General features: G+C 40.9%; 1 protein-coding gene across 2 annotated transcripts in view; it reads left to right on the top strand.

Annotated features, from left to right (window-relative positions):
• Positions 1-530: 530 nt before the first annotated feature.
• LOC116267707 (exocyst complex component EXO84C) overlaps positions 531-26,216 on the top strand; it is a 29,053-nt gene continuing 3,367 nt past the window's right edge. The window contains exons 1-5 of one of the 2 annotated variants that reach the window (XM_031649575.2): positions 531-867; positions 3,987-4,073; positions 17,147-18,173; positions 23,249-23,773; positions 25,903-26,091. In XM_031649575.2, the coding sequence (XP_031505435.1) occupies positions 17,235-18,173; positions 23,249-23,773; positions 25,903-26,091 (1,653 nt within the window). In that variant the 5' untranslated portion in view covers positions 531-867; positions 3,987-4,073; positions 17,147-17,234. Of the gene's footprint in view, positions 868-3,978; positions 4,074-17,146; positions 18,174-23,248; positions 23,774-25,902; positions 26,092-26,216 lie in introns of both variants that reach the window. The other variant, XM_031649574.2, reaches the window with a different exon arrangement.

Here is a 26,216-nt window from a genome sequence, read left to right as displayed (position 1 = left end):
GTCGGTTAATGAAAAAGCGGTAGTCAAATCCTTAGTTGATGACTCTCTCCCAATCATTCTGCCTCTAGTATCTTGGTCAATGTCAGAAACTGAGTGGGTTGCAGGCCGTCTTCAGCTGGACAGAGTGCACCCCACCTTCAACGGCTTAGGAGAATAGAACTCACTTAATTGAAACAAGAATGCACCAACTACACACCCTTGGTCTGACCAACTATGGTACCCTCTTTTAAACAACTGCTATTCAATTTTTGTCAATAAGAATGAGCCTCTCTCTATCAAGTATTGCTGTACCATTCAATGCTTGTCAATAAGATAGACCTCTCTACCAAGTATTGCTGTGCAGTCAGCCCGATGGGGTCATTTTTTTCTATTCTCCTTCATTCAAAGGACGGTGATCAAAACAAAAGAACGTGTTTGTGACATATTTTAAATGTTAGGCAGTCAGATGAAAAGCACTTAAAAATTAGGCGCGTCTTTGTTATATTGCATTGTCTTGTTGATCCCTTCAAAAGTTGCCATCTTCACATGTAATTTGGGCACCTTGGCCGGCGGATGAAATGGGTACCTTCGCGACATAAGCTTCCTTTGTTGCTTGTAATACCTTTGTCACCGCCTTGCGGTGCACCAAAGACGCCGGGCGGACAGCCAGGAGGCATTTTGTCTTCTGCAGGAGTGGCACTGTCTGTGGAGGCCTTTTTCTCTCTGGGAGCATCCTAGAGAGAGAGAGAGAGAGAGGAAGAACGAGGAGGAGGAGAAGGACGGTCGGAGGGGATGGACAGCAGTGAAGAAGAACCGGATTTTCCTTCACACGAGTGGGTTACCCCTCAGTCGAAAATCAACTCCGTCTACCAATCTGTAACAGAAAAGGTTGGTACCCACATTATAGATCTCTCTCTCTCTCTCTCTAAATATCTAATTAGCTGAAGAAGCTGGGAGTATCCCGCATTTGCTTATCTTTCCATTGAGAATCCCTGCATTTCATTTTTCGTTTTTCTTATGTTTAATGGCAAGTCGAACCAAATATGGGTGTGAATATTGTGGAAAGCTATAGAGCTTGGGTAGGAGGTTGTCTGCACTGGTTAGTTTCCCACCTACTTACCAGGGGCAAACGATGGTCCCTACCAGGTAACTTGACTACTAAGAATATGTCGAAAATGTTGCAAAGGGAAAACCTGAGGAACGTATTAGCAAACTACTTCTGCTCAGGTCTTGAATTTGATAACATTTTTCTAAAGTACGGACATTTTATGCCATTCCGATGCCGAAAGCGAGACAGCTTGCAGTGTAAACGTTGGAAGAGAAAGGAAAGGATGGGGGATGCTGGTGGGACTCGTAGGTGATTGATATCTCACTGTCTGCAAGATTCATAACAAGTTGATGCCGCTGATTTGGTAACATTCGTAGCAAAAAAGAAGACGATTTGTGGCTTTTTTCTTCTTTTAATGCTCAGGTTACCTTTTTGCTGTTTCTGAGTAAGAAGAAGCTAAAAATGCTCGTTAAGTTGTCTTGGTTATGATTTCGTTCCAATGGAATTACATGTTTGATCTTCTCTTTCTGATGGAAGAACCGAAGAAACTAGAAACCGAGAGGATTTGCGAAGTGGGGTTGGCAAGCTGTTATATAGGCAGTCACAGTTAGGCTTTCATAAGAATCAGCCTTCCGCAGGTAGAAACTGGTTATACCTTCTGCTGTCATTGAGAATATCTAGGGTATTACCGCTGCTACCAGAAGACCGGATTTTCTCTTTTGACTTCAAGAAAAATAAAACAAGGAAGAAAATAAAGTCTCTCGTATATCATACAGTATCTTAAGCCTGAAATGGGAAATACAATTTATTTGCACCTAATTCTGAGTTTTCTGTGGATCATTGGTACCCAAAGGCCAAAAGTGGCCCATTGTTTTTTTTTTTTTTTTTTGTCCTTTGAAGCTGATAGTTTTCATGCTTTTAAGAGGAAGAGCCGGCTTAACCTTTGGTTAGATGAAATAGCTGTAGAAGAGCAAGTTTTATGCTTATTTGTGGTTCTTATCAATAAGTTTTATGAGGATAAACAACACAAGCATTTCTCTGCTGGATTGTTTACTGAACAACTTTTGTTTCCATCCAGACCCAATTGGCTTCACTAATTTGCTGTTTCTAGTTGGTCATTAATGGAGTGTAGTGAATACAGAATACTTTAGTTCCTATCCTGTGTTAAGTGTTTTCATGGTTTATGACATGTCTCTTGAATTATCGATCTGGCTTATCCTGCATCCCTTCTTCCTCCAGTCCACAGGCGGAAGAGGACTGAAATAAAGCACTTTGTCAATGCAAAGTTTCTATATTCTGTGGTTTAATCATCTTCTTGTGTGAGTTTGAGTTATGTTACAACTATCATGCAACCATCATATAATTGGGTTACTTCAGTAATAGGAACAATGATTGGCGATCAGAAACTGATATTAGTTTATGAGCTTCTTGTTTCATATGTAATCCAAATATGGAACACAAGAATACGTATACGCCTGATCTAAAACTGTTTCCTGGATACCTCACGATTAGCTGGATTAATCCACATGTGTCGTGCCTCCTGGTTTCATGCTCTGCAAGGAACAATTTGGCATTTGAGCACTGAGTATGGCATGGGAAATTATTGGTTTTGTTGACACATCGGAGCAGCAATACAAAGACTGGAGTCTGAGATTCTGATATATGCATGTATACAATTATGTATACATAGACAAGTATCTGCATAACTATGTGCATATACACAGTTACAAACACATGCAAAGACATAATATCTATATTTTTGTATGTGTGTGGTTGTTTGTTTGTAAGCCAGGCAGTTTATATCTCAGACAGATCCAGACATGCTGAAGAAACATAGTTTAGCATGTACTTGACTTAATCTAAATCAATTGATGCATTTTTCAATGCTTACTGTCATGAACCAATACTTTTGTTTGAATAGATTTAGCAAAACAACTTAATTTTAAATCGTTACTCTTTTGTCGCTTGGTGAGTCTTCATAAGTTCAATTCTCTGCATCTTACACTGGTTCAGTTGGTTTTGTTTCATGCATGTGTTCCATTTAGTAATGCAAACAAGTGTCTTGCTGTATCACATACCAGATTTTAGTTCTCACATGTAACAAACATTGCAATAGTTGGTAGATACTGAAACATTGTTTTTTAATTACTAAGTTTGATGTTTTGTATCCACCATTGGCTGATATCTGATGTGATCACTTCCGTATTACATAGTGAACATGTATGGAATCATCGACTAGAGCATGGTAACTTTGGAATAGGCATCTGAAATTGCTTTGTTAAGGTTTAAAACTGAAACTATAACCTAAAGAATTTAGACATTTTGGATAATGGAAAGGATCACTTTGGTCATTGTTAAGGATTTCAAGTTCTCCAAGGATTGACATATGATGGATTCTGATCTGGGGTGTACGGACTATGAACTTAGTGAGACTTCAGATTGCAGCATTTTGTTCTCTTTATTTTGTTTTTTTTGTTTTTTTTTTTTTTCTTTGTTAGGGAAATTGATCCAGATGAGTGAGTACCAGACTAGGAACTTAGTGAGGCTTCAGGATGTGGCATTTGGTTTTCTTGTATTGATAATGATTGATCTCGTTTCTGTGTGATCCTTCAATTTAGTGAAGGGCACCCATATCATTGTTGTTCTATTAGGTATTATTTATCCATGTTTGAGGAATTCAACTAAGTGATAGATGCTGGACTGAATAGGTTTTCATCAAGAGGTTTTCCCTTACAAAGCCATTTGCTAAGATTGATTTGTAGCACTTGACCAACTAAGATGTTCCTTTTGTATTTCATGGTTTCTATTAGCATTTATTGTTAAGTAAACTGTCATCTTTTGTTCGCTTTTCTTAGCACATGTAGTTTTTATTTAATTGATAATTAAATTTTGTTTCTTCTGGCATTCATCCTATTATTGAAAAATGTAATATTTATTTATATTTTCTTTAGGGAATTAGGAAATTGTGCACAGAGCTTTTGGAGTTGAAGGATGCAGTAGATAATCTATGTGGAAATAAACGTGCAAAATACACAGCTTTTCTAAGGTAATCTGCTAATTATCTAGTGTTTCTTTGGACAACATTACAATATGATAATATCACATGGGTAGCAGGTTAAAGTTTTGGACATATGCTTGTTAAATTCTTCCTTTTTCCTTTCTTGATGGGTGTATGTCACACCTATGGATAATGAGGATGGTGTTGATCATATTATGAAAAACTTTTGGCTATGTTATAAGATAATTGATATGTAAAGAGCCAGGCTGCAAATAGCCACTTCTTTGTCTATGTAATCATGTTCCATTGACAAGCTACAACAGATCATAGCAATGTGAAATGCATGGATCTGGAGATCTAAGCACCTCCTTCTTTTCCTTTTCATTCTTTCGTTATTTTTAATATGTTTTATCTTTTCTTTTGAATCTCAAATTTATTTAATGCTGGAATTGGAAAAAAGGAAGAATCTGTCAAATCCAATACCTTTTTAGTACAACAACGATGAAGAAGTAGATGGATGGGGAAACACATATCAAAACAGGGGTTGTTTCCTTTTCTTTTATAAATTTGACGTATTTGTTTCTGTTGAACACGATAGAGAGAGGAGAGAGGCGAAAACCATATCTTAGATTATCCCTTCTTCTCACTTAAATTGAGATTTAGGGAAATAACATTTACATCAAATGTGTAAGAAATAATAAGTGAACCTCCCTATTTAATAAAATTGCAAGATACTACCCATGTTGTTTTATTTCTTTACTAACGACACTCCCCTTCAAGCTGGAGCATATATATCAAACATACTCAATTTGTCACAATATTGTGTAAATCTGGTGATCGGTAAGGGCTTGGTAAATACATCAGCAACTTGATCTTCGCTAGGGACATGAGTAGTAGAAATATATTTCCAACTTGCACCATATCTCTGATGTAATGAAAATCTATCTCAATATGTTTTTTCCTTTCATGGAAGACGATTATTGGCAATGTAGGTAACAGCTTTGTTGTTACATAGCATCATCGTTGAAAGAGAGATTTGAACTCCCAAGCTAGCAAGAATCAGCTTTGCACAAATCATCTCGCAGTAGTTTGAGTTATAGCTCTGTACTCTGATTCTGCACTCGACCTGGCCAGTGGCCACCTCAGGTTGGTTTTTTACTTCTCCAAGTTATCAGGTTCCTTCCAACAAAAATGCAGAATCCAGTGGTGGATTTTCTATCCTCAACTGATCTAGCATAACAAGCATCTGTGCAGGCCATCACGTCAAGAGAATCACTTTTCTGAAATGATAGTCCTTTCCCTGGAGCAGATTTGAGGCATTTGAGAATCATCAGTGCAACTTCCCAATGAACCTTTCTTGGTTTCCATAAATTGGCTTAGCTTTCCCACAACAATAGATATATCAGGGTGTGTCACAGTAACATAAAGGAGTTTTCCAATCAATGAACAATATGATTTGTTGTCTACCTGTTTAGAATCCTCATCATATAAATAGAATCGAGGATTCATAGGAATATTTGCAGGTTTAGCGCCAAGCATCCTTGTCTCATGAAGCAAATCAATAACATATTTCCTTTTGCACAAGGCCTTCTCTACTCCTCGCAACTTCTATTCCTAAGAAGTACCTAAGAGGATCAAGATCCTTGGTAACAAAGTGTTTTTGTAGGTACTCCTTTGTTTCAATAATTTCTTTTTCACAACTGCCAATTAATATAATGTCATCAACATATATTACCATTACCACTATACCTTTTGAACTTCTCTTAATAAAGAGAGAATGAACTGATCGTTGGAGTCCAAATATCGATACAACTTCATATAATTTCTGAAACCATGCCCTAGGACTCTGCTTGGGTCCATATGCTTATTTTCTTAATTTACATACTTTCCCACACTGTCCTTGTCTTTCATAACTAGGTTGCCAATCATAATGTACCGCCACAGCGACGACCAATTGAATAGTACCGAGTCTAACAACTGGAGAAAAGTCTCAAAGAAGTCGACCCCACAAGTCTGAGTATACCCCTTTGCTACTAAGCGGGCTTTATATCTCTCAATGGTGTCGTCAGATTGATAGTTGATTGTGAAGACCCATTTGCAGCCAACAATATCTGCATCAGAAGGGTGAGAGACAAGGTTCCATGTGCCTCTAGATATCAGTGCCTCGATCTTTCCTGCATGGCCTGTCTCTACTTAGGATCTAAAAAGGCTTGCTGATGATTTATGGGAACAGTAATGGTGCATAAGAGACAGAGATAAACTCTTGCATACCCTTGCACAGTCTCTCTACTGTGACAAACTTAGAAATAGGATGCACGGTGCACTGTCTTTTACCTTTTCGGAGGGCAATAGGGAGATCATCATCTGGGATTGGAATATCTGGAGCATTATCCTGCAGAGACATGGGAGCCTCAAGTGAATCAGTAATACTTACCTCAGGAGGAGATGTGGAAGGTCCATGTTCAAAGACATGATGATGAGAATAGACAAGTGGTGGATCCTAAAATGTGGCACTTCAAGCGAGGAGGACAATGGTATAGAAGTAGACTCCAATGGAAATGGAGGAATAGGAAGTGGAAGAGAGTAGTTGGAGTTAGTACTAGGGTGAGAGGTGACATTAGAGAAATATGGATACGAGCCTACCTAGAACTCGTACTTCCCACGTTGGTACTTCCGCCGAAGGCGCCCTTTCTTATTGTGAGGCTAACTTTTGTTTTTATGAGATTTGCGGAAAACAGGTGGGAGCGACTACGGGAGTGGGTCAAATGCTTAGGGAGGTTAACTTCCCAAGTTCCTCCTTTGCGTTTTCGGGAGATGACGGACTTTTTCCTTGTGAGGTTAATCCCTCAAATATAGCGTGGAGCGGATGAGAGCAAAGTGAAGGGCGCGTGCAAGTCCTTGTGAGGCTAAGGGAGCAAGGCTTATGGAAGACCTAGGTGATCTTGACCTAGGAGACCTAGACCCACCCGGTCTAGGTGAGGAAGACCTAGGTGCACCTAGCCTAGATGAGGAAGACCGGGACTCACCTAGTCCAGAAGGGGAAGACCTAGGCACGTTTGGCCTAAATGAAGGTGGGCTCGGCATGGCGAGGAGAACACATTGGGCTCGAGCCCATTTCACGGATCGGATTGGCGAAGCTCAGGCGGACCTGGGCGAGGTGGGGCCTTTGGCCCAAATCAGATTAGAACAATTACTTAGAATGATTTGATTCATTTGCTTTTGTACCATTTTCTTGTTTGATTCGGTTTGTTTTACGTCTCATCTCGAGACAGTGCTTTGAACCGGTTTGGCACTTGTATATAAGCCAAAACTGAGACGTTTTATTCATTCTTGCTTAATGAAATTGGAGTTTTTCTCTTTCCTCCATGCGTGGAGAGTTCTTGGTGCTTAGGGCGTGGCTTCCTAGGAAGCACTACACTGAAATACTCACCAAGCTGTGAGATTATTGGAGGTCTTCCATCCATTAATGGCTGCCGGTAGCCATTAACGAAGAAGATGAACATCGTACTCGAACCAAGGAATCCTTGGATAGGTAGCCGTGCCTTCAACTTGATCACAAAGGAGTTGAAAGGCGACTGTACTAGACGGTGTTGAAGAAGGTGCCGCCTGTGATTCTGGCCCATCGTCTTCAACCTTGACCGCCGGCGAGATCTCAGCCATAACCAAGCTTTCCGACTTCCTAACGCTTGGTGGATGAGCTCTCGGATGATCCTTACTCACGACATCAACGCCCCCTCGAGCCTTGCATTCGAGCTTGCTTGTCCAACTGGGATTGAAGAGGCGGTATCAAGTGAAGAAGAAGATTCCATTGTAGGTAGATCGAGGAGAAGAAGGGAGCATCCGATTAATCCCAAGATCAATCCGCCTAAATTCGGGACTTTCCTCGAGGTATTTACGGTGGGGTATGGCGTTCCATGATCAACCCTAAGATCTGAGTCACGAAGCCAATTCGTGGAGCGAGGAAGGAGAAGAAAGGAAACCGCGAAGGGGAAGAGGCGAAAACGAGTGGAGACGAAAAGACACGGTTCTCGGTTTCTGAAAATAGCTTCAGAACACACTTCCGATCAGAAAGTGATTTCCGGAGATCTACTGGGAGTTTTGAGGCGTTCTATGGCTCGTTGGAAAGCTCTCGTCATCCCCTACAACCTACTAAAATTTCAGGCAGATCGGACCACGGGAAGGTAGTCACATCCACGACGGAAGTTCACTGTTTCCGCCGCCGCCGCTCAGGCGCAGCAGCCGCAGATCCGCCGCTTGCAGAGGCTGTTTCCGACGATTCCCTTGGAGTATTCAGGCGAGCCATATACCATTGGATTCGTAATTAAAAGATCTACAACATATCCAAAAATCAAGGTATTTGGAGCTGATTTGACCGTCGAATCATCGTCTGCAAGTTTTGGAAGCATGTTGGCCTGTTCGCCGGTTTTCATGGTGTAACTCAGATTTCCGGCCACCATTCCGGCCAGATCCGGCGACCTCCGGCCAGTTCCGACAATTGGGTGACTAATTCCCATCCTACCCCTGCTATGCACTACATTTACTTGGATTAATAATTATTAGCATGGGTAATTTCGTCCAAGAAGGTATCGGAAACCCTAGCGCATAAGGGTATTTAAAAAGGCAACTCTTGGCGCCGTCAACACTTTCCAAATATTTTGCCGATGCTTTCGAAAGGTGAGATCCGCAGCTGATCTCGGGAGGCCAGGTGGCACCATGTGGAGGAGGGCGCCAGCAGCTAGGCCGACAATTTTGGGAGGCGCCGCAAGAAGCCAAGAGGGCGCGCCAAGTGTCCTTCCGTTCCAAAAAGGAAGGCGCATCTTGCTCAGCCGTCCCTATTCTTTTGGAAAGAAGATCTCCCGCGCTAGGACATTCATTGCATCTGGACGGCCACCAAAAAGGAAGGAGCTAGGTGGCAGCTGGACGCGAGGACAAGTGGAAGAGGGCAGCTCGTTCCCACTTTGGCGAGATCTCCTTTCCTATTTTCGCCTCAACGAAATAGAAAAGGGCTTGACTTGCGGCTAGGTGCATTGTACCTAGATGCCTTTCACCTAAGGCAAGAATCTCGCCAACTCCTTGGGGATCCTTCGGGGATCTTGATCATACACGTGGCGGGGGACAGCCTGCTTCCAACCTTGCGAGATCCCCTTCCCTATTTCCTCTCCAGCGAAATAGGAAAGGGTGGATTAATTGAATCGGGACATCATCCGCGAAAGGCAACAAATCAGTGAGATCCTTGGAGATCCACTCCAGCAATCTGGTAAGATCCACCACGATCTTAGGAGGGTGACTCACCTTCACGGTAGGGAAGTTTCTAGCCCTAGCTCGTGTGAGGAGAAGGACGGCCAGCCTTGGAGATCTCGAGGAGCCGCGGTGAGCAATGAGGGAGTTGATCCACAGGAGTTCGATCAACATTCCTCGCCGGAATCTCAACCTTCACCGGAAAAGGAGGAAGACACGCGTGTGTTGGCGCTTCCAACACTTGCTTCCCCCAATCGACTTGTCTTACTCTTGGGGTGTACCATCGATCCGGTGAAGTGCATTGTCTTTATGACTCTTCTTTCGAGTTTGATTTGAAATTCATTGTTTCTATTACTTCCTTGGAGATTCGGCTCATATACTTGTCCGTGAGATCGTGGGGAGAGAAGGTGCCGGAGCCCTTGTTATCTTGGAGGACTCCTCCTTCAACCCGAGAGGCACTAAGTGGAGAGAAGAAACCGCATCCGCCAAGCGACATTGGCGATTGCTTCTCCCTACATACTACAATTCAACTAGGGGTCAATTCTCGATCGGGTGACTAGATCCACACATCCTTCTCTCATTTGTTAATTCGAATAGAACTTGATCTCTCTTGTTCTTATTCCGTCCAAGGAGGAGAATTGGCGTGGCCTAAGGTGGAAGTTGCTGGAAATACCGAAGGAGGCAGCCATCTATTGCTGCCGGTTATTACCTTTGGTGAAGCTCGAGGAGTCCCCAAGCGAGGCCTTGGGAGGTAACATCGGATCACCCTATAGATCCGTGGGAAGGGAGTTCTTTGCTTTCTAATCCAGCCATTGGCAATAGCAACCGACTGGGATCCCTCCAAGGCACCTTGCCAAGGACACGATTCCCGGGTTGTGGACCACCTAGGGCAAGGGCGTGGTTTGTTCCGAATAGGGATTGTATGACAGGGTGGATTGAATGGTTTGATGAATGTTGAGTGATGAGAGTGATATATTGTATCGTTGCGATTTGTATTAAGCCTCGCACCTATTCTAGTCCTTTTGTAGTAGGATCAAGCCGGGATTGGGGAAGCCCTTCTTGTACTTTCTTGACCTACTTTGAGCCGGGGTGACTGTCCGGCGGGAGCCTAACTGTGTAATTAACTTTTAAACCCATTGAACGGCAACCTCCTCCTAGATCTTGGAGAGGGTCTTCGACGACATCTTGAGGATTTCTTGGCCGCATTCGGGCAGACCCTACCAGTTGGTATCAGAGCCGTGGGAGGACATTTTGCTGCTGTTCTTGCTGCTTGGAGATCATTGGAGGTGACCGGAATTCAGCTTGCTAAATTCGGCCAGCAAAAGGACTTGATAGGGTAGAATTTTGACAGTTTTTGGACGTGGTTTTTTTAGTAGTCGGTGGACAGTTTGCACCCGGTTTTCCGGCAGCCTTGACAGATTTTATATCTCAGTTTGCTTCAGATTTACAGTAGTTCAAGTGCAATTTTTGGGCAGTTTTTGTTTTGGTCCACATTTGCTTGAGTTGAGAAGCATGCCTCCGCGTAAAGCTAAGACCATAGAACCTGAAACCCATGTGGTGGAGGGTGAGCAAGTCGTGGTAGAAGAGACTCATATTGTTGAGAGAGGGGAGTCCTCGGGCACCAACTCGAAGCTAGATCTAATCCTTAGCCAACTAGCTGGTGTAAACCAGACCATTGCCAATATAGACGGCCGGTTGAACACCCTAGAGCAAAGGAGAGTCCCACCCCATTCTCACACTTCTTCCTATTACCGTAGGAATGATCTCATAGGAGTGGTGAGTGAGGCATTCTTGGTTGATGCTAAGCGAGCTAGCCTAAGGGGCCAAGGGATAGAGCAGCCACCTAGAGCTCACACTCATGTTCCCTAAAATGAGCCTATTCCACCCCCTATCCACCGACAAATTGTCCATCCTCAACTTACCAATGGGACAAACCAACCCGGGGCAACATTACACGTGGGGAAAAGGGCCAGACGAGAGGGTGAGCGACCCACACCAGAGGAGATAAGGAGAGCTTTCATTGAACAAAGGCAAAATCATCAAAGGCAACTCCACGATGAGCTTTATCAAAATATGGGTCCGCACCATGAGGCACCAAGAAGGAACAATGAGAATCGGTCAATGCAATCTATGACTTTTGGAGAATTTGAAGATGAGTTAGATAGGGAGATTGAGATGATGCAAGGCCAAGGGAGAGGCCAGCACCATGCTGGTTTCAACCATGGACGAAGAGGCCGAAATAATGATGAACCAAGGCTCCCTATGCAAAAAATGGACTTTCCAAAATTCAATGGGAAAAGGCCAAAAGAGTGGGTCTACAAGGCCGAGCAATACTTTATTTGCCAAAACATAGTAGAGGAGCACAAAGTCCGATTGGCAAAGATGTACTTAGAAGAGGATGCTATTCAATGGTATTGCTTTTGGGAGGAGGATTATCTGAATGCTACTTGGGACCTCTTCAAAGAAGAGCTTTTATTGTGGTTTGGAGAAACATCGTATGTCAACCATGAGATTGAATTGTGAAATCTCAAACAAACATCTTCAGTCCAAGATTACCAAGGCAAGTTTGAGAGGTTGTCTAGTATGGTAAAGAACCGTCCAGAAGAGTCCAAGATAGCCCATTTCATAGGCGGTCTCGATGAAGATATCCAAATCGAGTTGCTCAGGGATCCTCCAACCGAGTTGAGGAGATGTTTTGCTTCTTTGGCAAAAACAATTGAGGAGCAACTCAAACGAAGAGAGGCAAGAAAGAAGGCCTACAAACCAGGGTTTTCCTCCAAACCCAAACCCAATTTTGTAAAATCGGCTCCAACCAACAAGGGAGATCAAGTTCTATTCGAATTAACAAATGAGAGAAGGATGTGTGGATCTAGTCACCCGATCGAGAATTGACCCCTAGTTGAATTGTAGTATGTAGGGGGAAGCAATCGCCAATGTCGCTTGGCGGATGCAGTTTCTTCTCTCCACTTAGTGCCTCTCGGGTTGAAGGAGGAGTCCTCCAAGATAACAAGGGCTCCGGCACCGTCTCTCCCCACGATCTCACGGACAAGTATATTAGCCGAATCTCCAAGGAAGTAATAGAAACAATGAATTTCAAATCAAACTCGAAAGAAGAGTCATAGAGACAATGCACTTCACCGGATCGATGGTACACCCCAAGAGTAAGACAAGTCGATTGGGGGAAGCAAGTGTTGGAAGCGCCAACACACGCGTGTCTTCCTCCTTTTCCGGTGAAGGTTGAGATTCCGGCGAGGAATGTTGATCGAACTCCGGTGGATCAACTCCCTCATTGCTCACCGCGGCTCCTCGAGATCTCCAAGGCTGGCCGTCCTTCTCCTCACACGAGCTAGGGCTAGAAACTTCCCTACCGTGAAGGTGAGTCACCCTCCTAAGATCGTGGTGGATCTTACCAGATTGTTGGAGTGGATCTCACTGATTTGTTGCCTTTCGCGGATGATGTCCCGATTCAATTAATCCAGCCTCACGAATCGAGCCCTTTCCTATTTCGCTGGAGAGGAAATAGGGAAGGGGATCTCGCAAGGTTGGAAGCAGGCTGTCCCCCCGCCACGTGTATGATCAAGATCCCCGAAGGATCCCCAAGGAGTTGGCGAGATTCTTGCCTTAGGTGAAAGGCATCTAGGTACAATGCACCTAGCCGCAAGTCAAGCCCTTTTCTATTTCGTTGAGGCAAAAATAGGACAGGAGATCTCGCCAAAGTGGGAACGAGCTGCCCTCTTCCACTTGTCCTCGCGTCCAGCTGCCACCTAGCTCCTTCCTTTTTGGTGGTCGTCCAGATGCAATGAATCTCCTAGCGCGGGAGATCTTCTTTCCAAAAGAATAGGGACGACTGAGCAAGATGCGCCTTCCTTTTTGGAACGGAAGGACACTTGGCGCGCCCTCTTGGCTTCTTGCGGTGCCTCCCAAAATTGTCGGCCTAGCTGCTGGCGCCCTCCTCCACATGGTGCCACCTGGCCTCCTGAGATCAGCTGCGGATCTCACCTTTCGGAAGCATCGGCAAAATATTTGGAAAGTGTTGACGGCGCCAAGGGTTGCCTTTTTAAATACCCTTATGCGCTAGGGTTTCCGATACCTTCTTGGACGAAATTACCCATGCTAATAATTATTAATCCAAGTAAATGTAGTGCATAGCAGGGGTAGGATGGGAATTAGTCACCCAATTGTCGGAACTGGCCGGAGGTCGCCGGATCTGGCCGGAAATCTGAGTTACACCATGAAAACCGGCGAACAGGCCAACATGCTTCCAAAACTTGCAGACGATGATTCGACGGTCAAATCAGCTCCAAATACCTTGATTTTTGGATATGTTGTAGATCTTTTAATTACGAATCCAATGGTATATGGCTCGCCTGAATACTCCAAGGGAATCGTCGGAAACAGCCTCTGCAAGCGGCCCGTCGTGGATGTGACTACCTTCCCGTGGTCCGATCTGCCTGAAATTTTAGTAGGTTGTAGGGGATGACGAGAGCTTTCCAACGAGCCATAGAACGCCTCAAAACTCCCAGTAGATCTCCGGAAATCACTTTTCTGATCGGAAGTGTGTTCTGAAGCTATTTTCAGAAACCGAGAACCGTGTCTTTTCGTCTCCACTCGTTTTCGCCTCTTCCCCTTCGCGGTTTCCTTTCTTCTTCTCCTTCCTCGCTCCACGAATTGGCTTCGTGACTCAGATCTTAGGGTTGATCATGGAACGCCATACCCCACCGTAAATACCTCGAGGAAAGTCCCGAATTTAGGCGGATTGATCTTGGGATTAATCGGATGCTCCCTTCTTCTCCTCGATCTACCTACAATGGAATCTTCTTCTTCACTTGATACCGCCTCTTCAATCCCAGTTGGACAAGCAAGCTCGAATGCAAGGCTCGAGGGGGCGTTGATGTCGTGAGTAAGGATCATCTGAGAGCTCATCCACCAAGCGTTAGGAAGTCGGAAAGCTTGGTTATGGCTGAGATCTCGCCAGCGGTCAAGGTTGAAGACGATGGGCCAGAATCACAGGCGGCACCTTCTTCAACACCGTCTAGTACAGTCGCCTTTCAACTCCTTCGTGATCAAGTTGAAGGCACGGCTGCCTATCCAAGGATTCCTTGGTTCGAGTACGATGTTCATCTTCTTCGTTAATGGCTACCGGCAGCCATTAATGGATGGAAGACCTCCAATAATCTCACAGCTTGGTGAGTATTTCAGTGTAGTGCTTCCTAGGAAGCCACGCCCTAAGCACCAAGAACTCTCCACGCATGGAGGAAAGAGAAAAACTCCAATTTCATTAAGCAAGAATGAATAAAACGTCTCAGTTTTGGCTTATATACAAGTGCCAAACCGGTTCAAAACACTGTCTCGAGATGAGACGTAAAACAAACCGAATCAAACAAGAAAATGGTACAAAAGCAAATGAATCAAATCATTCTAAGTAATTGTTCTAATCTGATTTGGGCCAAAGGCCCCACCTCGCCCAGGTCCGCCTGAGCTTCGCCAATCCGATCCGTGAAATGGGCTCGAGCCCAATGTGTTCTCCTCGCCATGCCGAGCCCACCTTCATTTAGGCCAAACGTGCCTAGGTCTTCCCCTTCTGGACTAGGTGAGTCCCGGTCTTCCTCATCTAGGCTAGGTGCACCTAGGTCTTCCTCACCTAGACCGGGTGGGTCTAGGTCTCCTAGGTCAAGATCACCTAGGTCTTCCATAAGCCTTGCTCCCTTAGCCTCACAAGGACTTGCACGCGCCCTTCACTTTGCTCCCATCCGCTCCACGCTATATTTGAGGGATTAACCTCACAAGGAAAAAGTCTGTCATCTCCCGAAAACGCCAAGGAGGAACTAGGGAAGTTAACCTCCCTAAGCATTTGACATGCTCCCGTAGTCACTCTCACCTGTTTTCCGCAAATCTCATAAGAACAAAAGTTAGCCTCACAATAAGAAAGGGCGCCTTCGGCGGAGGTACCAACATGGGAAGTACGAGTTCTAGGTAGGCTCGTATCAGCAATCCAACGACCAAAAAAAAATTCCACACTGCTTGCACTGTCTTTCGCAAACAACAACTTATCTATTTATGCATCTAACTTTGTTGTACCAGATATTATTTTCCACTAATCATGAATAGCAACAGCAAGAAACATTCAACATAAATTCCCACCCAGCTACGATAAGATATATATGTTTAAAGACCCACAGCTGGAGTCTATTCACGCAGATTTCATAGCGTGAATAGACTCCTCCACACGGTTCAGTTGCTGGAAAACGGTCAACTTGAACTAAACGTGTGGAGCAGGAGAAGAAGAGGGAGAAGGAGGAGATGGTGAAAGAGATAGCCTGAGGAGGAGAAGCCGACGGCAGTTTTCTTCATGTCACCAGCCTGATTCACGACCCAGCCACTGCTTTCTTCACGTCGCCAGTCACGATGACTCTGATACCATGTTGCAGCCGTGAGGTTTGGAGATGGTAGGTCGTGAGATGTGGAGAGAGAGAGTAGCAGCCGTAAGACTTGGAGAAAGAAAACTTAATTATTCACTAACCTTAATCTCCATCATAAAGAGATTAGGGTAGAAAGGAGATTTAGAGATTACATCAAACAGAAATAAAGAAAATATTAAAGAGATCTTGTAAATCTTTAATATTACAAAGAGCCACCTAGAAACATAAACTCTTCCAATTCAACACGTACCATAGATTCGACCCCTTCATCCTTAATCCTCTGTTTTTGACCCTGTTCCAGTAAGATTCAGTGTGCATACCAATTAGTTCTTACCGAACATGTTCCAGGTATATCGTGTGCAACTTCATCTGCGGTTTCCTAGGATGCTGATGTGCTTGCTCCCTTCAAGTCTACCCTCCTTGATCATTCTCAAATGTCCTTTAAGAACATAACATAAGCTCTGGAAAATCCACCTAATCTCTCAAATGGTTTTGCCATTCTGAAACTATGTAAAGGGAGCAACTTGAAGCTTGCATGTGGATTTCTTTATATGCGGAGTGCATACAGTGAGTAATCCAGTCAAATTATTGTTCATGGGCTTTCAGTCATCTAACAAACTTGTTTCTCACAGATGAAAAATAAAATGTTCATTCATCATCTTCAGCTTCTGCATCTCCTTCAGACTCAATATCCTCCCCAGTATATATCAGCTCCTGATCATCAGTGAAAGCCCTCTTTCTTTGGTGCAATTTGTTCACCGCACACCACAAATTAGATGTCTTCCTTCTGAAAGCAGCAAAAGTTCCCTCGCACAACTCCTAATAGTGTGTAGGAGTCAGTTATATGAGGATTTTCATCCCCAAAAACAAAAGAATAATGTTCTGTTGCCCTGTTTTTTCTGACAGGCCCATATCATACTATGCTGGCTTTAAAGTTTAATCACTTAATGTACTGTAGCGAACAATACAGGTAAATCTTTTAAAGTTAAGTAATGTAACCTATTGCATATTATGCACTGTACATAAAAATCTAGGGCAAACAACTGAGTGTAATTATATAAGTGATAAATATATTGAGAGAGAAATCATATGGTGACATCTGCTTTAACAGAATTGTTATTGTGTACTATCTGCAATCTCCTTCTCTGATTACTAATGAATTTTATTCTCTTGGGGACTTGCAATTTCTTTAGCCTTGTGGTTTTTGCATTGATGTGATTTTGCTGCTCTGGAAAATGTAATGTATCATTCACAATGGACCATGTGTATTTTCTACTTTATTTGTTTTGTGTGTGCGTGTGTGCATGTGCTGTGGTATCCATATCTGATATGAAGCACTTCCTGTACCATGTATCCCTATGTGAAATTGTATCTGTGAGCATAAAATGGATGCTTTTCATTGTTTAGATCTAGAATTAGCTGAAGCACTCTGACTTTGCTCGTGTTATTTCTTTCATCTTGAAGAATAACAGAAGAGGTTATTGAGCTTGAGCAAGAATTGATTGAGCTGCAGAAGCATGTCTCTGCCCAAGGCATACTTGTGCAGGATCTGATGACCGGTGTTTGCCGAGAGCTTGAGGTGTGGAAGTTGAATAAACCCGAGCCAGTGGAGCACAAGGAAAATAATATCCATGAGTTTGACTCAATACCTAATTGTATAGGTGATCCAAAAGCTGCTTTTCTGGAATCAGTGGATGTTTTATTGGCAGAGCATAAAATGGAAGAAGCTCTATTAGCCATTGAGGAAGAGGAGAAGAACAATCCTGATTTACTGGATTCTGGGGATAATACCTCTGAGGAGGTTTCTACTTATAAATCAGCATTTTTGAAACGGAAGGCAATGCTTGTGGAGCAGCTTATTGAGGTCGCAGAGCGGCCATCAGTTGGTGTTTTGGAACTGAAAAGTGCTCTAATGAGGCTTCTCAAACTTGGGAATGGTCCATCTGCACATAATTTATTATTGAAATCATACAGATCTCGCCTTCAGAAGAACATTGAGAATTTTCTACCATTGTGTGTAATATACCCAGAAACAAACTCAGCAACTCTGTCAAAGTATGTATTTTCAACTATCTTGTCTGCAGCAAGAGAATCTTCATCAATATTTGGCAACACAGCGATATATACCGGTAGACTTGAGCAATGGATTGAGTGTGAACTAGAATCCCTTGTTAAGCTGATGAAGGAAAATGCACCTTCATCGGAGAGCGCCTCTGCTTTACGTGCTGTTGCTGTTTGTGTGAAAGCCAGTCTTAGTCACTGTGCAATGTTGGAAGAACAAGGACTGGCATTTTCTCAGTTGCTTTTTATGCTTTTACGGCCATATGTGGACGAGATCTTAGAGATGAATTTTCGGCGTGCAAGAAAGTTGGTTGACCAGCTGGCAAATGATGAGATTGTGATTTCATCAACTCGGTATTTGTCCTCGTATTCTGCTGATGCGTGTTCTATGCTTACTAGCAGTGGAAAGCAGTTTATGTCTGTTGTTCAAGTAAGACAAAACATCTTACTACTAATTCTTCACCCATTGTGTTGCAGCTTATCCCTTTTTTGGCATTTAGACCAACTTCTATGAGCACTAGAAATAAAAATAGATTTCAAAATTGTTTCTAAGTTTTATTTTTCTTAGTTGAGAATAATAACGTCTCATCAATAGATATGTTGTTACTTTTTATTTCATGAATTAACTGTATAAGAGCTGAAATCACAGTAAGGAACTAAGGACGTCAAAGTTAGTTGTTATCATGAAAATAGTATGGAGTGCCTATGAGGCGATAAAGGAAATAACATGACATGTTTGCTGGGTCCATGACCTTTTTTTACAAATAGCTTTCTATGATGATTTCCTTTTGACCCACAATTTTGCAACTGAGTGACGTAGATGAACCTTTCCATGGCCTGATGGCCATTATCTGGTGTTGTTATTGATCAGTTTATGGCTAATCCGAGGCAAGTGGTTTCGCTTTTGGTGCCCATCTATTTTGATGAAAAGGATGAAAGGTTAGTACTTCGTGGTGATTTCTCTTACCCAATCAAATGGGACAGAGAGATTTGATGATTTTAGTGTGGAAGGGTAAAATTCACCTAATATTGCTGGAGCAGCAATTGGAACAATATTTCTTAACCCAATAGTTGTAGTATTTGGAATGTTAGGCATGTTATGGACCTCTTTGTAAATGCACCAACACACCTTTCTCTGAACTTTTGGGTTTTTTGGGGAACCTTGTGTCAGATGGTTTAAGGGTTTTGCTGAAGGGTTTATCCTTGTCCTCTTTTGGAATTTGTTGTGCATTATACAGCAGTAATTTATTGATATCTCCCTGATACTTGTTGTTGGGTTAGCTGTTGGCTTTCTAGTCAGTGGGCCAACGACTATCTCTTCTCTCTTATAAAGGCCCTCTCTATTGTATCATGAGAAAAATGAAATCCCTATCTTCTGGAAATAGCATGTTTATAAATTATAATTTATATCAAAATCTCCCTTTGAATAAGATATTTTGGATTCTAGGAGCATGGAACCCACTCCTTCATCTCCAAATGTGGTCTCTCTTATTATGTTGTGTTTATTCATGGTTTTATTACATATATTAGATTCTATGTTGTTGAACTTGAGGCATCACCTAGGCATGTGCCTAGGCAACACCTAGGTGCTACTTCACCTACATCGCCTAACTCCATCACTTAGGTGATGCAATGTGTTGGTGAGCCTAGGGTCATGCCAAATTGCACCTAGGCGTGTCTGCACCTAGACCATAGAAGTCAAATGACACTCAATGACTCAGTGGGGTTCTTAAAGACTCTTTAAGAAGGATTAAGTAGTGTCGGAGACAAGTGCAGTGCACATTTTTAAGTTGTGGAAGCAGAATGGATGGTCTTCCTTCCACTCTTCCTTCAATGTAGAAATGGTTATTTAATGAATATTTGAGTATAGGAACTTTGTATTAATTTTCAGTTTCTCGAATATCAATGCTATAAACTTTAGTTTGCTTTCAATATACAGATAATATAAATTGTATAATATTGTCTGTTGTGCATTATTGTTATATGATGACTATATCACTATTAGTCATATCACATAACTTAATACTTAACAGTTACTAATTTAATATAAATAATAGTTGTTTTCCACACTTTTGAATATATATGTTAAGTTATGTATGACAATATTATATATTATATAGTATGGAATGTATGTAGTGCGTACAGCCATAATTAGTTAAATGGTTGCCTAAGTGGGCCTAGTTGTGCCCAAGCGCTGGGCACATCCTGTTGCCCAGACTGCGCCTAGCAACTTTGATAACATAGGTTAAATTTACTTTATTTGATGTTTCTGCTCATTTCAAACCCTTTAGAATATGATAAAAATCAATCTAATACCTCCATTAAGATTTTTAGGAGTGATTCAAAAGTAGAATATCTCAAAGGAATTTATAACTTGTATTGAAGAAAAAGGAATATTACATAAAAAATCATGCTCTTAAACATCTCAATGAAATGGTTTAGCCAAATAAAAACATAGGCGCATATTGAAACCCATGTTCTAAAATGTGTAATGTAACATGTATAGACCGGGCCAATAGTTAATTAGATAACATAACATAAAAAATTGTAAATTTGTTTTTGAAATTTTTTTAAAAGGAATGATTACACGAAATAAGAGGAAAATCAAGAAATTTGCTCTTTTATGTTACACATGAATTTGCCAATGAACATTCATCAATTTAACATAATATAATGTCCTTACACATCAAAAAATAAGTTTAAATTCTTATACATCACAAAATGAATTTAATCAATACAAATAATAAATGAAAATAGATAATTCATCATATTCGTCGTCATTCTTATCATCGGTTGCATTCAGCATCCTTCTTGATGTATATGAGTTCCTCATCATCGACATGTTCTACCCCTTTGATGTTAAACTACTCAAGAACTTCCTTTTAGAATATGGTGGCTGGTTCTTCCTCAACCCATAAAACTAGTGCATCAAAGTGTTCCAAGCTGATAGGATCAGCTTGTGCTCTATGCTTTCTTGTTGAAGTTTTTCCTAATCGTGTAAAAGAAATAAGAGAAATTTGTTAATATATTTTACAAAACAAGTGTATATTGATGGAATAATGGGTCGACCTATAAAACAAGTCTACATCAGCTTATTACTGTTGCCTTGATTACATATTATATTGAACATAGACAAGGTTATTCGATAGTTTATATTCTAGTATATTTCTCCTTTTATTGGAAAATATTCTAATATTGTTTTGCATCAACGTGCAGTGCATGTCTAACTGAGGATTTTAATTGCAAAGTTTTAAAGTTTGGATAGTCACTCTGATACCTAATCAGCCGCATATCTAAACACAAGTACGACACTAGAAGATTAAACAAATGAAATTACTAAATTACAATTAAAAGATACGTTGACTTTTGAGTGTAGTATCTAGATGGATTAGTGTTCCAAGTGGTTGCATTTTTTCCTGCATCACCTTGAAAATTATCATATATTTCCATCTCATGATGAATAAGGTCTTGTGTCTCAAGCTCATTGACTAACACCAATGTAGCCCGAGAAACTCTTCAATTTCTATCAATTTTAAATGTTAGGAAATATCTTAATGCAAGATTTAAGTAATACACTACTGCATGAAAGAGATTATGAAGTTGCCTGATCTACCTCTTATTTATAATCCTCCATACGGGCATGTACAACTTCTTTTTCCCTTGAGGTTCTCTTTAACAGGTATTGCTCAAGTCAATTCCTTGTTGTTTTCAAGGTTGACTTATCAAAGAAAGATAGTTTCATAGAAGTACCCTATGGCAAACCTACCTTTATTGTCAACCAATTTGAGGACTTTAGCCAAAGGTATGTTGATTTGAATAACTTGACACATGATTTCGAAAATTGATTTGTCCAATACAGTATCCACAACTTCTCTTGATTTTCTCTTATGATTATGTCGATACGTAACCCATCGACCACTTGAAGGCATATTTCTTGAAGTATTTATTTGTTTCACTATGCTCTGCGTTGTCAAAACATTTGTAGCAAAATCAAATTTGATCAAAACACATCAATTCACCTTCACATATACACAGCACATGCACACACACACACACACACACACACATATACACAAACAAAAAGAATTAACAAATCACAAGTTATCATTTATCAATGATTCAAAATAAAGAAAAGCAAATTGTTGGTTGCCACACATATACACCGCACATGCACACACACACACATATACACAAACAAAAAGAATTAACAAATCACAAGTTATCATTTCATCAATAATTCATAATAAAGGAAGGCAAATTGTTGGTTGCCACACTTGCACTAAAATCATATCGATCTAGGTGTCACAATTTTCTTGGCAAGTTCATGTGGCTTAGTCTCCAAGTTTACAGGCGGTATTGTGTAGGTCCGGGAGAAGAGTAAGGACATGACTAAAAGTATGGATGTGACACTATGTTACATGGGTGCAGATACGGGTATGGTACCGGTACAGTAGTGCGGGTATAGGCAGACCATTTTTGAGAACTACGGGTAATCCACATAAAATCAAAATTAAAGCAAAAGTCAAGTTTGAAAACGTTTTTCAGTTTCAAAATACAATCATACCCAGCCATATCCCATGTACCTGTGTCACCATACCCACGTACCGACACAAGTACTTGGCTTTTCACCTGTTTCCATGTGACATTTTCATGAAATTTGGTTGCAAGCTTATGGAATGTGTGTGTGTGCTCACAGACAAAGTATTCATTAAATAAAAGAAGTCTGAGAATTTTATGGCACAAAATAAGCAATAACTTTTTGTCAATATTTTAAGGGAGAAGAGATTGAAGCCGCTTTATTGCCGAGACAAAACTGAACCTGTGAATATGGCTGGTTTTCTGGACAAACCTATACACTCATTATACTTAGACCCCACTAAGGCCCAGTAGGCACCTAAATGTGGACAGCTTTGAAGTGGGGCCATTTGACTGCCTTTGCGCATTATTGATGACCCTTGAATTTGGCAGTTAAGAGCTGCACCGGCACCCAGTATGTATCAACATGTGATGGCAACCTCCTCAGTGTATGTATACTGTATAGGGTCGAATTGTAAATTACCTTATATGCTCATTTATACCATATTTTTAATACTGTGAGGCAACTCCCTTTTGTCTGCCAATTTCCCTTTAGTTACGTTTACTTGAGCAATCAATAGCAGCTTGCTTCTTTGTTTGACTGTTAAGAAAGAAATATTAAAGTACCCTTCACTTGTCGAGGCTAGCTGCAGGACGGCTCGTTTGGTCACACATTCTGAAATAATGGTTTCTGCATAATAACAGATTCAGATTTTTGAAGTGATTAATGATGCTTGAATTAATACTTGTGGCACTAACATACACTTTTTGAAATCATGTATATTGAGAGAAATATTACGTATGCTTAATATATATAAGACAATTGTACAGTTTTTTGCCACTCTTAATAGTAATTTTTCATTATTTATCATGTCACCTACTCTATCTTATGGTTGCTTGACAGATTTTCTATGCTAATTTTGTTCACAGGATATTGTTGATCATTTAACATCAGATGTCATTCTGCATTTTGGTGGGACCATTTTAAGTAGGATCTCTCAGCTGTTTGATATGTACATAGATGGGTTAATGAAGAGTCTACCAGGTCTTTCTGAAGAGGATACCCTCATGGAGCATAAAGGCTCTACCAAGTTCAAGGCAGAAACTGATTCTCAGCAGCTTGCTCTTCTAGGAAATGCATATGCTGTTTTAGACGAATTATTACCTATGGCTCTCTCAAAAATTTGCAGCGAAGAGAAAGAACTTACGGGTAATGAAAGTTTATCTTCGGAGAGCACTGGTCCTATTCCTAGTAAAGCTGTAGAACTTAAAGACTGGAGACGCCACCTACAACATTCTTTAGACAAATTTAGAGATTATTTCTGTCGCCAATATATGCTGAACTTCATTTATTCTAGAGGGGATAAAGCACAATTAGATGCACGAATGTACTTACATGGGAAAAAGGAGGATCTTTTCTGGGATTCAGAACCATTGCCATCTCTCCCGTTCCAGGTAAATATGGAATTTGATGCTTTCTTTTTATGTTGTGGCTATTTTCTTCCATTAGATGAATTTTCAGTGCTTTCTCACCTTAATCAATTCTTTGAGTCTCAATCAGGCAATCAACTTTCATTTTGTGTCAAAGAAGTCCTTGGTGCAGGTGACTTTCTGGTGCGTGAAAGTGCTCTTTGACAGGGACAACATTTTTTAATTAGTTTTCAAATTTTTACATTGTACAGAAAAATTAGGGTAAAGAAGAGAGCTGTTATACACTCAAATATACAAACTATCTGATTGAAGATGTCTGATTTGATCAGAGTTTTAGATGTCTGATCAGATTTCAGATGTTACATCTCAGATTTTTGTTGTGTGTTAGGGAAGTGGGAGGAAGTAAGAACTGGGCAAACAAGGATGATTGAAGAACTTATAGCAGAAACAAAACTGATGTTTTGTAACAGGACACAAGAGTGAATAGAAAACAACAGAAAGCAATGTAGACATGTCTATGGTAGAAATCAATTGACGCTGATTAAGGTTGGAGGCATACAAATGGCAAAAGAGAAAAAGAAAACAGAATGGGAAGGACAAACAAGAAATTGATAATAAGAAATAACAAATTAAGAGGGAGGACAATGTCAAGGAGAATAGGAATAAAAGTGAGCACCAGCCAGAAGGAAACGTAAAAAATATAAGGAAAATAAATATAAATAATATTTTGAAAAAGATGAACACAAACAGATTGAGAAGAGAAAAATAACTTAAAAGCTCGATGTTGAGACACCTTTGGAAGGAAACTGTCCTTTGATCTATGGCTTTGACAGCATGTTAGATCTTGTCCAGATTTCTTCACCTTGAGAAAGAATTGAAGACAAGAGAGAAAGGGGATTTCCTCAATATTGTGATGGCAGCCTCAAAGATACAAGGCATGCCCCTAATGTCATTAATATAAGCACTGATTTTACATGGACTATATGGCATACGATAGGATATAAATTATCAATCCTGCCACTTTGCATATGCAGAATAGGATTAAGGTAATGTGTGGACATGGTTTGGATCCAGATCCAGACCAATCATACAAAACACAAAATGTACACAATTTTTCAGTGCACTCTTGAATAGCAATTTTAGCTAGAAACTGCAAACAGTGAAGTTGTTTTGATGACAAAATCTAATTAGTTGCTTGCAAATTTTAGGAAGGAAATCAATCAAGATCATAAAAGGAAATAGGTAGAAAAATAAGGTCTAGAGTGGTCTGGGTGTCACAGGAAGTGCCATAATTGTTTCCAGGCATCATGTATGTTGATACACGTGCTGATTGAAGTGTCCATGTGATAATGTTAGTCTGTAAAGAACTAAGGTTTCTTTTACTGGATCTCATATGCAATGCAACATTAAATATGACAGAACAAAATCTCACCATTTTCAGTTAAAATGTGGAATAATTTGAAGCATGTGTATAAGTTTGCAATTTGCACTTTGATTTTGTCAAAAAGGATATTATGAATTGATGCATGTAAATTGAGCAGAGCATAGGCTTCCTTCTTTAAGTATATAAGGTTTGAGGTTTCAAGTTTTCTTAGCCTCTCTTGAAACATTTTGGGAAGTGATCATTTGTAATTTATCATTACTTGGCCAACATGATAAAAAGAATTGACTGAGTACATAGCCACAGACGTATCCATACAGCTTTGTAGTGTTCTTTCAATAGAGATGAGTGTTATTAGAACTTCAAAACGTGCAAAAGTTTACACAGTAGAAATAATTTTCTCTCTAGGAAAGGCCTGGAAGTTTAGCAATTTCAGCAAAATGAAAACAAAAAGTAAAAGAAGAAAGAAACTGCAGTCATCTGTGGAGATTTTGCTATAGGAGCAAGTTTTTGTTTAATTTTTAGATTACAAAATTAGGAGACATCTTCATGATGGCATCATAGTAGAGTAAAGTTTTCATTTCTAAAGATACAGAAAGGCATTCTAAATGCTGCTCCATATGGTAATATTTCCTTTGAATATGGATGTGTTTCTAAATGCACTGTCAGTGAAATCCAGAATGGAACTTTAATGACAATACCTCTGAAAGTGGTTATATCTGCACAAACCCCCATCTGGTTATTAAGTTTCTTTTGCCGTTTGTTGCAACAGGATCTATTTGCAAAACTACAGCAGTTAGCAAGTATTGCAGGACTTATATTAGTTGGAAAAGAAAAGGTGCAGAAAAATTTGCTTGCTAGGTTAGTAGAGACTCTCGTGATGTGGCTGTCAGATGAACAAGAATTCTGGGAAGTCTTTGAGGATGATTCTGCTCAGCTACGGCCATTTGGACTACAGCAAGTATGTTCTTTTGCACCACCATTTGTGTGTCAAGCTATGCATAAGGATGACATTCGTGTATTTGACATATGCAAAGAAATTCTGCACACACTCACATAAAGGCATGTGGACATGCGTGTGCACAT

This window comes from Nymphaea colorata, chromosome 14 (assembly GCF_008831285.2).
Source record: "Nymphaea colorata isolate Beijing-Zhang1983 chromosome 14, ASM883128v2, whole genome shotgun sequence".
In the NCBI taxonomy this organism is placed as follows: Eukaryota; Viridiplantae; Streptophyta; class Magnoliopsida; order Nymphaeales; family Nymphaeaceae; genus Nymphaea; species Nymphaea colorata.
Note: the sequence above shows the minus strand (reverse complement) of the source record. Positions and strands in the feature narration are given on the sequence as shown.